This window comes from Eulemur rufifrons, chromosome 8 (assembly GCF_041146395.1).
Source record: "Eulemur rufifrons isolate Redbay chromosome 8, OSU_ERuf_1, whole genome shotgun sequence".
NCBI classification, from domain to species: domain Eukaryota; kingdom Metazoa; phylum Chordata; class Mammalia; order Primates; family Lemuridae; genus Eulemur; species Eulemur rufifrons.
In genome coordinates, this window is record NC_090990.1 from 100656596 (window position 1) to 100669771 (window position 13176).

A 13176-nucleotide genomic window follows, 5' to 3' on the forward strand; every position below is an offset into this window, starting at 1 on the left:
GGCTGAGTCAGCCCCTATAGACAGGGATGAGGGCTGGGGTTAGGAGGGGGGAGGGCCTGGCCACTCCATCTTTCATCCTCCACAGCCAGGCCAACTCAGCTTCCCTTCCTCCAGCTGGGGTGCTGCCCTGCCTGGTTGCCCCTTTCCCGGTGGTTGGCACAACTCCTGCTTCTGCCCTCTAGTGGGCTGCTGCTGAGGCTGACACTGAGAATCATCAATGAGCGCTCCTTTCCAGCCTGTTCTGCCCTACCCTGGCCTCTCCAAGTGAGCACAGCTAGCTCAGAGCTGGCAGCGTTGGCCCACTTCTGAGCCGGAAGACACAGCCAGAGCAAAAGGCACAGTGAGAGGCATGGTTTATTGACAGTTACACCCCAGGACAGCTGCCTTCCCTCCCTCCTGGGGTGGGAGGTCATGTTCGGGAGTTCCGCTCCTCATCTTCATTCTCCAGTAGGTAGGCTGGCCGGTAGGTGGGTCGTCCTCCTGGGCTCAGGCACTTCAGGGCGGGGTTCCGCACTGTGTTCTCCTGACTCCCCAGTGATGTGTACCTGGAGCAGGGACAATGATGGGCAAATGTGTGGTGGGGCGGGCTCTTGTGGTGGCTCTCCCTATCCCAGCACCCTCTCGTCCTCCCCATACCGATTCTCTTCCCCTAACACCCTTACCCTCGGTCATACAGGATACAGTATGGGACAAAGAGCTGACGCAGAAAGTCCCAGATGTCTCTGTAGGTCCAGTCCTAGGAGGTCAGAGTCATACAATAGTCACAGATGCTCCCCTCTCCCACACCTACCCCCTGCCATCCTGGGAAGGGGCCCATCCTGGCTCTTCTGCTCCCTTAGCCTCTGAGGGAGGGCTTGCTATCGGATTTTCTGGTATATCTTGCTCCCTGTAGGCTAAGCAATGAGAAAGAGAAGGCCTTCATCCTCTCCCCTCTCCATTCCCCACCTACCCTCCACTGGAGTGTAAGCTCAAGGACAGGGAGGGACCCATGTTTGTCTAAGCCAGCGCTGTCCAGTGAACTTTCTGTGATGATGGAAACGTTCTACGTCTGTGCTGTCTAATATGATGGTCACGTGAAATGTGGCTAGTACCACCGAAGAACTGAAAATTTTTTTAAATGTCTAGATAATGGGAGATGAATTTTTTTTTTTTTTTTTTGAGACAGAGTCTCACTTTGTTGCCTGGGCTAGAGTGCTGTGACGTCAGCCTAGCTCACAGCAACCTCAAAATCCTGGGCTCAAGCGATCCTCCTGCCTCAGCCTCCCGAGTAGCTGGGACTACAGGCATGCGCCATGCCCGGCTAATTTTTTCTATATGTATTTTTAGTTGTCCAGCCAATTTCTTTCTATTTTTAGTAGAGACGGGGTCTCGCTCTTGCTCAGGCTGGTCTCGAACTCCTGAGCTCAAACGATCCGCCCGCCTCAGCCTCCCAGAGTGCTAGGATTACAGGCGTGAGCCACTGTGCCCGGCGGGAGATGAATTTTTAATTGTATTTAATTTTTAAAATTGAGCCAAGCATGGTGGCATGCACCTATAGTCCCAGCTACTCAGGAGGCTGAGGCAGGAAGGTTGTTTGAGCCCAGGGGTTCAAGACCAGCCTGGGTAACATAGTGAAACCCCATCTCAATATTAAAAAATAAAAAATAAAAAACAAAACAAAACAAACTGAGATATAATTCACATTCCATACATAAAACTCATCCTTTTAAAGTATATAATTCAGTGGTTTTTAGTAATTTGTGTTTCATTTAATTAATTAAAGTATAAATAAATGGCTTGTGGCTATCATATTAGACAGCACACAGTAGAAAGCACAATTCCTGCCATTGAATTAGGGCTCCATAAATATTGGTCAAAAGGATGAATCAACAAATAGCACTGCCTCCCTTGGATGATGGGGCCCCTCATCCAAGCACAGGCTCTAACATCCCCCCACCTCCACCCCTGGGGGAGCCAGGGTGCAATGACTGACAGGCACGTGGGACTGAAGGCAATAAATCCTCTTCCCCATTACCAGCAGCGGGTTGATGCGCATGAATGAAGGCCAGCCTGGATCAGTGGGACTGAAAGGGCACAGGCTACAGGAGTAGGGGTCAGTCCGGCGGGTGCCCATCAGGACAGCCTCCAGTTGGGGTTGCTGTGCCTGCAGTTCACCCAGAGCTTGCTTCATGTTGCCCTCAGCCTCCAACACCTGCAGATTATATCTTAGGAAGGAACAGAAGTGGGAGTCAGGCATGGGCCCTGCCAAGCCCCTTTTGGAGCCCAAGCCTCCAGGCCCCTAGTACCTCTTGATGGTGTCCTGTAGAAACTGCTCCAGCTCAGGGAAAGGGGAGATGCTGCGGATATACAGGATCTGGAGGGGTTTTGGAACATCAGGGAATTTCCTGGGGAGAGGGAAGAATCCACAGGCTTGCCAGGATGGACAGGGAACTGGCTCTCCAGAAAGCTCACTATTCTCTTTGGCCCCAGGGACAGATCCCCTTCCCTTTTCCCCTTTCCATTCATCAGACCCTCTCCTCTGGGAAGCCCGCTCTGCACTCTCACCTCCCAAATCTAAGCACTTCTCTCAGATATAGCACCTCCCCAACAGGACTGTGACCTCCCTGTGGTCAGGGATGGTGCCCTGCACATCCATGCTCAGGGCCAGGCACATGACAGATGCTCAATAAATATGCTGGGGGAATGGAACTGAGAGGTCACCATGGCTCCCTCCCTCTTAAACTCCACCCACATATTCCCTTTCTCCCTCTTCTCTGGGGTGGGGAACTGGAGAATGGGCCAGCTCAGGTACCTCTGGGGTCTTGCCTCACTCTCTTCATCACTCCGAGCAGGCTCACCTCTGCACAGCTGCATGGAAAAGGTGCAGGAGGGCGGTGCAGTCCTTGCCTCCGTTGAAGCCCACACAAAGCTGGGTGAGGCTGTATCGAGCCAGGGCAGTCTCAATGGTCTGTAGGGCACTTGCCACCTTTTTCCCCAGAGAAGACCCTGCCATACAGGCAGGGAAGAGGGCATCAGATAGATACATGTGGTCATCAAAGGGGAGTAGGGGCCATGTTGCCCTTGCTTAAAACCCTTCCATATATTCCCAGTGTTCCTAAGATAAAGTCTAAACTCCTTCAAGCTGCCTGCTAGGCCCTGCAGGGCCTGCCACACCTCACCCATTTTGGTCTCGGTGTCTTTCCTCTGGAGCAGGGGATGTGGGGAGATGTGGGGGGTGGGGTGGGGTGTCCCGGCCCTCTTTCATACTGTTTGCTCTTGCCCACCTCCTGGTCTGAACAAACCCTCCTAATCACTCAGCTTATATATCTCTTGGCCAGAGAAGCGTTCTCTCACCCCAGATCAAGGCTGGGCCTCCTGCTGTGGGAGCTCACTCTCTTCATCACTCCATGCAGGAGCACCTGTTTAATGTCTGCCTCTTTTGTTAAACCACTGGTCCATAAAAGCAGGACGTATGTTCTCCTATTAAGCCATATTCCCAACACCTAGCACAGTGATGGTAAAAGTAGGTACTCAATCAGTATTTATGGGAATAATGAACGAATCAATAGTAGCTGTCTTCTATCCACTTCTGGATCTGTGGGATGCCCCCACAGCCCCTGCAGGACTGAGACCTAGTGTGGCACCAATGGCCTGGTGCATGCTGCCCCTCTCCCAGTGGGCCCCTACCTGATTCAGCAAGTTTGTATACAGCCTCACTGGCCTGGTCCACGGCGTTGGGCATGTAGGGGACCAGTGATCCCTGGGGCAGATGGGCAGTCAGGTAGGCCAGGCATTCCTCCAGGGGCCCTTCTTCCTCCGAGTCTAAAGTCAGCTTCACCTGATAGTAGTTGCTGCCCCAGTCAGGGTAGGAACCCAGGCTAAGCCTACGTCCAAAGTGGGTCTGGGCCTCAGCCAGGATGGGGGCGATAGAGGCCTCCTCAGCAGCCACATACAGCTCCCTGGAGTGGAACTGAACAGCTGTGTTTTGGAACAGTCCCTTCAGCCCCTCCAGCACTCGCTGCAGCAGCTCCGGAATGCCCGGGAAGAGGTACACATTTCGGACGGAGACCAGCGGGAATCTGAAGGGGCGGCCAGTGCGAGGATCTGTGCCATAATGCAGGCGGGCAGAGGAGGGCACCAGCGACAGCTTCTCCAAGCCCTCCCCTCCTAGGGCTTTGGTGGCTGCTTGCAGCTCAGGGTGTGGCTTCAGCTCATCCCCAAAGGCCTTTGCCACTGCCTCAAATGTCACATCATCATGAGTGGGGCCGATGCCCCCTGCTGTGAGGACATGGGTGAAGCGGCTGGAGAAAGAGGTGACCTCAGCTGCAATGGTGGCTACCTCATCAGGTACGACAGAAACTCGGCAAACCTGGACCCCTAGGGAGCGCAGTGTCCGGCACAAAAAGTAGGTGTTGGTGTCCTGAGTGTGTCCCTGGGGGTTGGGGGTAGGGGGAAGGACGAGACTGTCAATGCTGCAGGAATGAAGGGCAGAGGGGGAGCAAATGACAGACACATCTGCCTGATGATGGGGTGCTCTGCTCTTTGGAGGACACAACCTCGGGCTGCCAAGGAGCCTGGACTGGGCACAGGAGTAGGAAAATTCATTTGAATGGAGTCAAGGATTCAGTGACCCTCCTTGGACCTCCTTCTCTGCACTTTGACCCTGACCTCACTTATATTTATGGATTCAGTTATCAATTCTGACAACTTGTCCACTTCCTCACTAACTCTGATGGTTTCAGTCCCTTGACTCCAAGTGCTCATTGGGCAGTCTTACTGTATCCCTGGCTGTTGTCACTTTGGTCAATGGCATCCCCAGGCACTGTTCACAGCCAGTCAGGCCCTTCATCCTGTCAGCTCTACTTCTGAAATGTCACCCCATCTGCTCTCTTCTCTCTGTCCCACTGCCACCAAGTAGGTCCTTGGCACTTTTCACCTGGGCAATGGCAACAGCCTCCTGGCCAGAATCCCAGTCTCCAGCCACAGTGTTCTGCTCTGTCTCCTGAGTAGCCTTCCTAATGTGTCACAATGATTGCATCACTTTTGGGCTCAGAAGCCATTTGTTGTTCCCAACTGTATACAGAATAAAGTTCAAATTCCTTTGTAGGGTATTTGAGGCTGTCTGTGGTGTGTACCCAATCTTCTTTTCCAACCCCATTTCCTTCTACTTCTCAACAGAAGGTTTAGTGGTTAAGAGTCTGTGTTCTGGAGTAAGGGAGAATCAGGCTGGAATCCCATCTCTACCATTTCCTAGGTATGTGACCTTGGGCAGGTTTCTCAACCTCTCTGACCCCCAGTTTCATAATTAATTAAAACTTATAATAAAAGTACCAACTTCATGGAGCTGCTGTGAGGATTAGTAAAATTACATATGTGATGTAATAAGCATATTGCCAGGCCTTACTAAGCACTCAAAAAATAGGATTCTGGCCGGGCGCGGTGGCTCACTCACACCTGTAATCCTAGCACTCTGGGAGGCTGAGGCAGGAGGATCGCTTGAGCTCAGGAGTTCAAGACCAGCCTGAGCAAGAGCAAGACCCTGTCTCTACTAAAAATAGAAAAATTAGCTGGCCATGTGGCAGGCACCTGTAGTCCTGGCTACTCGGAGGCTGAGGCAGGAGGATCATTGGAGCCCAGGAGTTTGAGGTTGCAGTGAGCTATGATGATGCCACTGCACTCTACCTGAGGCAACAGAGCGAGACTCTCAAAAAAAAAAAAAAAAAAAAAATATATATATATAGGAGTCAATATTACTATTACAAACCTGATGCCTACAATGTCCTCTAGTAAGGCTTTCTTGACAATTCGGAAGGGATTTCTCTCCCTTCTAGCACATTCCTTCTAGCTAACTTGTCCAGTCTGCTGAGGGCCTTGAATCATTTCCAAATAGGCTGGACATAACACTTAATACAATACATGCACCTGTACCTCCTCTACTTGCTGGGCTTCCTGTCATTGTTGAATAGCGCCTCTACCCCCACTATATTGCTTGGCAAATTGTAGGGACTTTGCTACCTGTTTTTCGACAGAATAATTGAAAGAGGGCCACTTTCCTTCCAATATGTTGGACACACTCCAAGACACTACTGCGGCAATGGGGCTCCCACCCTGTTTCACCTCCCTCCACAGGATGTGGAGTAGGATAACGCCGCGCCCTCCCCCCTCTTCTGTCCCAGACACACCTTGAGGATCTCATCTCCAACAATGATGATGCCAGCCGTCACGCTGCGCCCCAGGGGAAGTTCAGAGGCCCTAGATGCCATGCTCCTGCCTTCTCTGCCCTTCCGCCAGGCCCTCCAGTAGCCACCCAGACCCCCAATTAGGGGTCGTAAGCACCAGGGTCCCGCCAGGTCTACAGGGCACTGGGGGCCATAGCCTGGGAACAGGGGATCCGGGGTCGAGGGAACCTGGAGGAGCCAGAAAGGACAATAGGGGAGAGCAGGAGTGCACGTTCCTCCTTAGAGGAAGACTCTTAGTCTACTCTAACCAGATCCTTGACAAGCGACTCCTTTATTCCTGCCTTTTCAATAAACGTGTTCTCAAACCCCAATCCATGCCCCTTTAAATGTCTTCTAAGTTTGGCTCTGGCCTCCTTAAAATGTCCTGCTCTCCCGAGAACATACCACTTTAAATGTCTTCTGTCTGCCGAGCCGGTCTCTTCAAGTGTCTGCTCGATCTTGGGCATCTGCACCTTTAAATGTCTCTTCTGTTCGGGGCATCTGCCCCTTTAAATGTCTACCTTATACAGGGCCTTGATTCCTTTAAATGCATTCTCTTTCCACCCACGACCAGAACCCAGTCTCCTTATCCTGCAGGTTTCTGCACCCTTTCTAGCCCTGAAACCCCTCTCTTCCCGACGAGCTTCAGATTATTGAGCACTTCCAGTTCTCACCTGCCTGTTTTGTCCCTTCACCGGGTCTGTCCCTCGTTACTTTCCTCTGTCCTGAGGCAGCTTCCGTACCGAAAGTCCCGCCTTACTCACACCTACCTCATATTGATTGGTCATTTTGGCTGTCGCTTAGACTCCCCAAAGATTCCACTGGCGTAGTTGACTACCGCTCTCAGGCTTTAGCCAGTGGGCGGGAGCAGTGCTGGGTTGTTATAGGCAACAACCACGTGGTCGCCCCTCACCCGGAAATGTGGGGGCCGGGCCTTAGCTCAGGGCAGGGGCAGGGGCTGGGAGGTTTAGGGTGTGAAAGGAGCTGCGATTGGAGATGCTCTAAGGACTTGGGGTGCTCCCTTCTAGTGCTGGAGGTAAAGGGAGGCTTGACTCTAACCTCTGTTCTGTATTCAAACTCTTGTATGCATATGCTGTTTTCATCAACCATGATTAATTCTAGACTAAGGGCTGGTACTGGAGTCAGAAAGGATTTTATTTTCTAGTAGAAGGAAGTTGGAAGAACACCAAGAATGATTATCAACATTGCCTGTCAGGTAGGAAGACCTTGGAGTAGGTAAGCTTTGTGTGGGGAACCTTCATTTATCTCTGATATAACCGATAAAATTACTTAAACCTCGTTGACAAAGTCCAAAACCCTCTTGTCCCACCTTGCTCCAGATGGTGGTTAGGTCAAACATCATTTCTCCCAATTATTGGTCTTGGTTAGGTACAAATGAGGCAGTGAGTAGGGAGTGCCTTGTGTGTTCACTTTGGATTCTCACATCATCCTAGCTCACTCCCATTTCAGTTGCCTTTGGTCCAAAAGTGCTTTGTAAACTTTAATTTTTATACTGATCATCTAGGGATCTTCTGTAATATCCAAATTCTGATTCAGTAGGTTTGGGTGGCCTGAGATCTGCATTTAATCAGCTCCCACGTGGTGCTGCTGGTGCTGGTCTGTGGTATTGAGGAGTAAGGGTCTTAAAATTCATGGTTTAAAGAGTACTGAACCTGGCCTAATTTTACTTTAAAAAACCCTGTTAGATATCATGCCCATTTTACAGATGGGAAACAGCCACACAACCACAAAACACTGCAGTGCATGGCAGAGCCAGGCTTCTAGATCACTCCTTTAACTAATAAGCCCTGTTTCTATCAATTAAAAAAAACAGCTCTTGCTGGGCATGGTGGCTCATACCTGTAATCCCAGCACTTTGGGAGTCTTAGGTGGGAGGATCACTTGATGTCAGGAGTTTGACCAGACTAGGTAACATGGGGAGACTCTATCTCTACAAGATAAATAAATTAGCCAGGCATGGTGGCACATGCCTATAGTCCCAGCTGCTCTAGAGGCTGAGGCAGGAGAATTGCTTGAGCCTGGGAGTTCAAGTCTGCAGTGAGCTATGATGGCACCACTGCACTCTAGCCTAGGGCGACAGAGCAAGACCCTGTCTCAAACAAAAGGCAAAACCCCCACTTTTGTAATGATAAACATCTCCCCTATTTAGTATTACTATTTTTTTTTTAAAGTAGAGGTTAAGCTATTATTTGGTGAAATGTTTTCTAAAACAGCTAGTTTATACCTGTTTTTTCAAAATTTAGTGCTGTAACTACCCGCATAAGAATGCTTAAAATCGCTACAGCCAGTCCACAGCCCAAACCAATTAAGCCATAATCTTTAGGAATAACTCAGGCAGGCATGAGTACTTGTAAAGCTCCCCAGGTGATTCCAGTGTTCAACCAAAGTGGAGAAACACTGATAACAGCCTCCAACCGGTGGGCACACTGAATAGGTCATAGGTATGCCCAAGCCATAGGAATTGGGGCACACAAGCAGGCCCTGGCTGACAGCCTCCTCTCTTTACCCTTCAAATATTGGGACTACAGAAAACAGTTCATTGTTTTGATGAGATGAGGCTGCCCCTATATAACCTCTATCTCAGGCTAGTAGAGTGAAATATATTTCAGTAGATGTTTGACATTAAGTCTGCTTAAAGTAGATCAGTTATCTGGGCTGGGCGCGGTGGCTCATGCCTGTAATCCTAGCACTCAGGGAGGCTGAGGCGGGTGGATTGAGTTCAGGAGTTCGAGACCAGCCTGAGCAAGAGTGAGACCACCCCCCCCCACCCCCGTCTCTACTAAAAATAGAAAGAAATTAGCTGGACAACTAAAAATATATACCAAAAAAATTAGCCAGGCATGGTGGCGCATGCCTATAGTCCCAGCTGCTCTAGAGGCTGAGGCAGGAGAATTGCCGGTAGTCCCAGCTACCTGGGAGGCTGAGGCAGGATTGCTTGAGCCCAGGAGTTTGAGGTTGCTGTGAGCTAGGCTGATGCCATGGCACTCTAGCCCAGGCAACAGAGTGAGCCTCTGTCTCAAAAAAAAAAAAAAAGAATCAGTTATCTAAGTGTTCAAATAAACCTCATCAGCAAAGAGCTAAGCTTCAGTGTCAAACTGAAGGGGCATATAATTAGAACCATGGTATTGAATGTGATGTTCACCATGAAGGGGGGCGGGGAAACCCTTACAATTACAGAATTAGATTATAAAAACTTCCTCTTTAATCAAGGCTTTTAACATGGAACAGATTTCTTGAATAAAATGGAAAGTTTCCAATACATTGAAACAAATCCATAAGACACCACACATATAACACCCAGCAGGAAAAAACAAAACAGCATGTTTATACAATCCCTGTAACAGCCATGGTCTTATTCTCAGATGGTTCCTCCATCTGCCAAATGTATTCTGGATACAGAGCACACTGTGGCTTCTGGGGTGACACTCGGCTGAGGTTGAGGCTGTGGCCCTCATCTGGCTGGGCTGTGGTGGTTGGCTCTACTCAGGAAGTAAAGCAGTTACCAGCACATTCAAGCAGTGTATTGAACATCCTTTAAATATCAAAGTGAGAAACAAGAAGGCAATGTAATAATGTTATCACAGAAAGATGTTAGAAAGTAAGGACAGCTGTGTAAAGCTCGAGGCTGAAAAGTGGCTCGCCAGCTTCATTTCTTTGGCTTCTTGGGTAGTGGGCGCCGGAACAGCAAGATGTGAGGTTCTGAAAGAGGGAGTGAAATCTAAGAGACAAGCTCACACCATTCTATGCACGATCTACGGTGTATTCCACCACCACCTCCCAGCTATCACCCACTCAGATCTTTATAACTAAATAAAGATTTAAGCATATGGCCTTAGAAGCAGACCCAGAAGTCTGGACTGTCTGCCAAGTACAGAATTGTTAATATCAGTTCTTTTGCCATGTTTGTACAGCCCTGGGGTGTCCTTTATTAGTTTTGCCTGGCAGCTGGGTGTCTGGTGTCTTATCGGGAAATATACTTTCTTTTGCTTATTTGGAACACATCCAAGAATTTGTTTTCTGATGGAGAAGGAAGCAGGGGCCATAACCAGGGTATATGTGGCCTTAGAAAGAGTACTCTCTGATTGAAGTAAAGATTAAAGGAGGTTTTTCAGTGACAGGTTGCCTCTGAACTTCTCTGATACTTTAGTCTGACTCTTATTTTTGGCCACTCCAGTTTTTTTAGATGACTAGCGGGGGAAAGAACCAGTAAACCATTCCCCATCCCCGTTTCTTTGGGTTATGCAATCTTATTCCTTTATTCCCTTAGTGAAGCAGTTCTGTATGGTTGCTTCTAGCCATTGCACTGACCTGGTTCATGGATCATATAATGGACCCATCCCTGACTCTGTTGAACGCCAAGATTCCTCCATTCAGATTCAGACATCAAATGGGTTTTAGGGACCAGCTTGGCTATGTCCTTGGGCAACATGACATGCCTGTAACAGAAACATAGGGAGGTGGGGCATTTTTGTCAGTACCATAAGGCCAAGAAAGGAAAGAGAAACTAGTTTCTGATGTCAGAGAGTTTATATAATCTTATCGTGGGGTAGCAGCATCTAGAAATACAGGCTAAGTTCTATAAATTCTCACAAGGGTATATTAAAAAGTACAAAGTAATTATTCCAATGAATGAGCACCTAAATTCCAGGCACTATCCATATATTTTCTGCCTTCACAGACCTTAGTCTTCTAGTTGATCACTCACAATATAACAGGAGCTCCACAGAGCACATGTTAGTAATTAGAGGTAGGTTTTGAACAGGACTGGTAAGAAAGGGAGAGAAGTTATTCTGTGGAGAAGAAAGCCCTTTTATGAAGTGCTGTGTGGAAGAGTCACTAAAAGGATGAAAGGAAAACATCTTATCTTTAAAGTCTAATATGGAAGCAGTAGTGCCAGCTACTCCAGAAGCTGAGGCTACAGGAGGGTGGTTTGAGCCCAGAATTTGAGGCTGTAGTACACTACCATTGTGCCTGTGAATAGCCACTGAACTATAGCCTAGGCAACATAGTGAGACTTTGTCTTGGAAAAGAAATTTAACTAAGGATAAGATTGTCTTCATGACAAAGAAATTATTACTCTGATGTGAATCAGACTAATGCAGATAGACTTTATCATGCTCAAAGAAAATTACATGCTCTGTGCTAGTAGAGGTTTATTTCCTCCAAGAAATATTCTAGTCTAAATGTCTGAAAATACCTCACATTTTAACAAGCCCCTGGCATAAAATTTGGCTTCAACATGTAGACAAAACCTCTTAAACCAAAATGCCATTGCTAAGCTAAGAGTTACATCTTCCAGGGGATGAAACTAATGATTTCTCTGCAAATATGTTATAAGCACATTCAGTAGTTTTAGTTAGTTTACTTCAGATGTAGAGGAAAACAGCTGAGGAAATGTTAATTGGGACTAAGAAAGGTCTGGGGTTGTTTTGGCATAAAGATGGTTATGTATTTGTCAACACACATTGAGTTTTCCAAAGTACCCAAATCCGGAACTAGGCTGGGTGAAGAGACACAAGAAAATCAAGTTTCCATTTTATATTCTCCAATTGAGGAGATAAGACACAAACCAAAAAGTTATCTTAAGTATTACAATTAATACAGATTAGTGTAATGCCAACATTTGTAGAATTGTCTTCATTTTTCAATCTAGAATTATTATGGACTTAGAATTTATCAAATCCAAATCCTTGCAATTAGTGCAAGGATTCCTTCTTCACCATCCTCGGCAGATGGTTATCCAGTATCTTCTAAGCGATTTCAGTCAAGAGGTGCTTTCTCGTTCCTACTTCTCAGAGTCTCATCTTGGGCAGTCTCCTCTAGGAAGCTTTCTCAACCTTCCCTCTTCCTTGGCAAGTGCTATGTGCTCCCATCACACTCTGTAGGTGGCTCTAGCAGAGCATGTATCAACTTTCTGGAGTCTGTCAGTATCTTCCACAGACTTTTAAGTTTGAACAGCAGAGACCATATCTTATCCTTACACTTTAGCAGAACACCTGAAACCTGTTGAGCACTCAGTAATTGTTTCCTTAAATAGATATTTAAAGGGCATTATGCCCGTATTGTCTTTTCTCAGTGCTCCTGGCCAGTTTTATCCCATTCCGGTTCCAAGAATCCCCCCTTCCTAAAGCAAGCCAGACAACCACGCCTTTTCTGTTCCACGAATTAATAAGCAACACTCAAGCTCTCTCAGAACTATTCTCCCATTGAGAACGCGAGGAAAATTCCAGCTCTGTTTTTGCCACCTTCTTCCAGTATGCCATATAGGATTACTGTGATACCAGCAGTCTCCAGAAGTCAAGTTCAACTTGCTCAATTAAGTTTAAGAGAATGATCCAGAAACCCCAAGGGTGAGGGGTGGTTAGTGGTGCCGCCTCACAACTGAGGACAAACCCCAAAGTCATAACCTTTTTGTTTTACGAGCGCCTCCCTTCGCGCATGCGCTTTATGTCCCCAATATACACCCCCATCAATCTGCGCATGCGCCAATTTTGTTGCCTCAGTTCCCCATTACTAACTCACGCTGCCCTCAATTGTCAAGACTCACGACTTCGCTATGGCCCCTGTGCCGGCACTAACCGGTACTCGAACTCCTCGTCGTCATATTTGTCCGAATAGTAAATTTGCTTGTGCGACATGATCGCTCCGCCGGTGGGCCTTCAGCCCCGTGCCGCCAACCTCCAAACAACTCCCAGCAGCACGCGCTCCCACCCTCTTTGGCCTCGCTTTCAAACACGCCGCCCACACTTCCTATTGGTCCCTTTGGCTGAAGGCGGGACAGCTCCACCTTCAAGCCTCCGATTGGCTTAGACTTTACTTCTCCTCCAATCCTTATTGGAAGGCAGCTCTTACGTTTCTCAAAAACCAGCTTAGGCTAAAAATAGGGCTCTTATTGGCTACCACTGCTCCTGTGCTCGTTCTCGCGCTGCCATTGGATGGCTCGGGAAAGTGGGACGGG

At 48.2% G+C, this 13176-nt stretch overlaps 2 protein-coding genes across 4 annotated transcripts; both read right to left on the reverse strand.

Annotated features, from left to right (window-relative positions):
* Positions 1-336: 336 nt before the first annotated feature.
* On the reverse strand, positions 337-6923 carry FLAD1 (flavin adenine dinucleotide synthetase 1). Of its 3 annotated transcripts, none has more exons than XM_069480512.1 (8): positions 6872-6923; positions 6162-6386; positions 3667-4411; positions 2838-2985; positions 2286-2384; positions 2015-2204; positions 663-736; positions 337-545 (listed from the first exon to the last, which is right to left on the reverse strand). In XM_069480512.1, exons 2-8 carry the CDS (start codon positions 6240-6242, stop codon positions 410-412), a joined length of 1473 nt encoding a protein of 490 aa, XP_069336613.1. In that variant the 5' UTR covers positions 6243-6386; positions 6872-6923; the 3' UTR covers positions 337-409. The 3 variants fall into 3 exon arrangements, with proteins under 3 accessions (XP_069336613.1, XP_069336612.1, XP_069336615.1); XM_069480511.1 differs by having other exon boundaries at positions 6603-6898; XM_069480514.1 differs by lacking the exon at positions 337-545 and having other exon boundaries at positions 659-736; positions 6603-6898.
* Positions 6924-9398: 2475 nt separating this feature from the next.
* CKS1B (CDC28 protein kinase regulatory subunit 1B) lies at positions 9399-13099 on the reverse strand. Its single transcript, XM_069480523.1, has 3 exons — positions 12798-13099; positions 10527-10654; positions 9399-9917 (listed from the first exon to the last, which is right to left on the reverse strand). The coding sequence occupies exons 1-3, from the start codon at positions 12854-12856 to the stop codon at positions 9865-9867; spliced, it is 240 nt and encodes a 79-aa protein (XP_069336624.1). The 5' UTR covers positions 12857-13099; the 3' UTR covers positions 9399-9864.
* Positions 13100-13176: the final 77 nt, after the last annotated feature.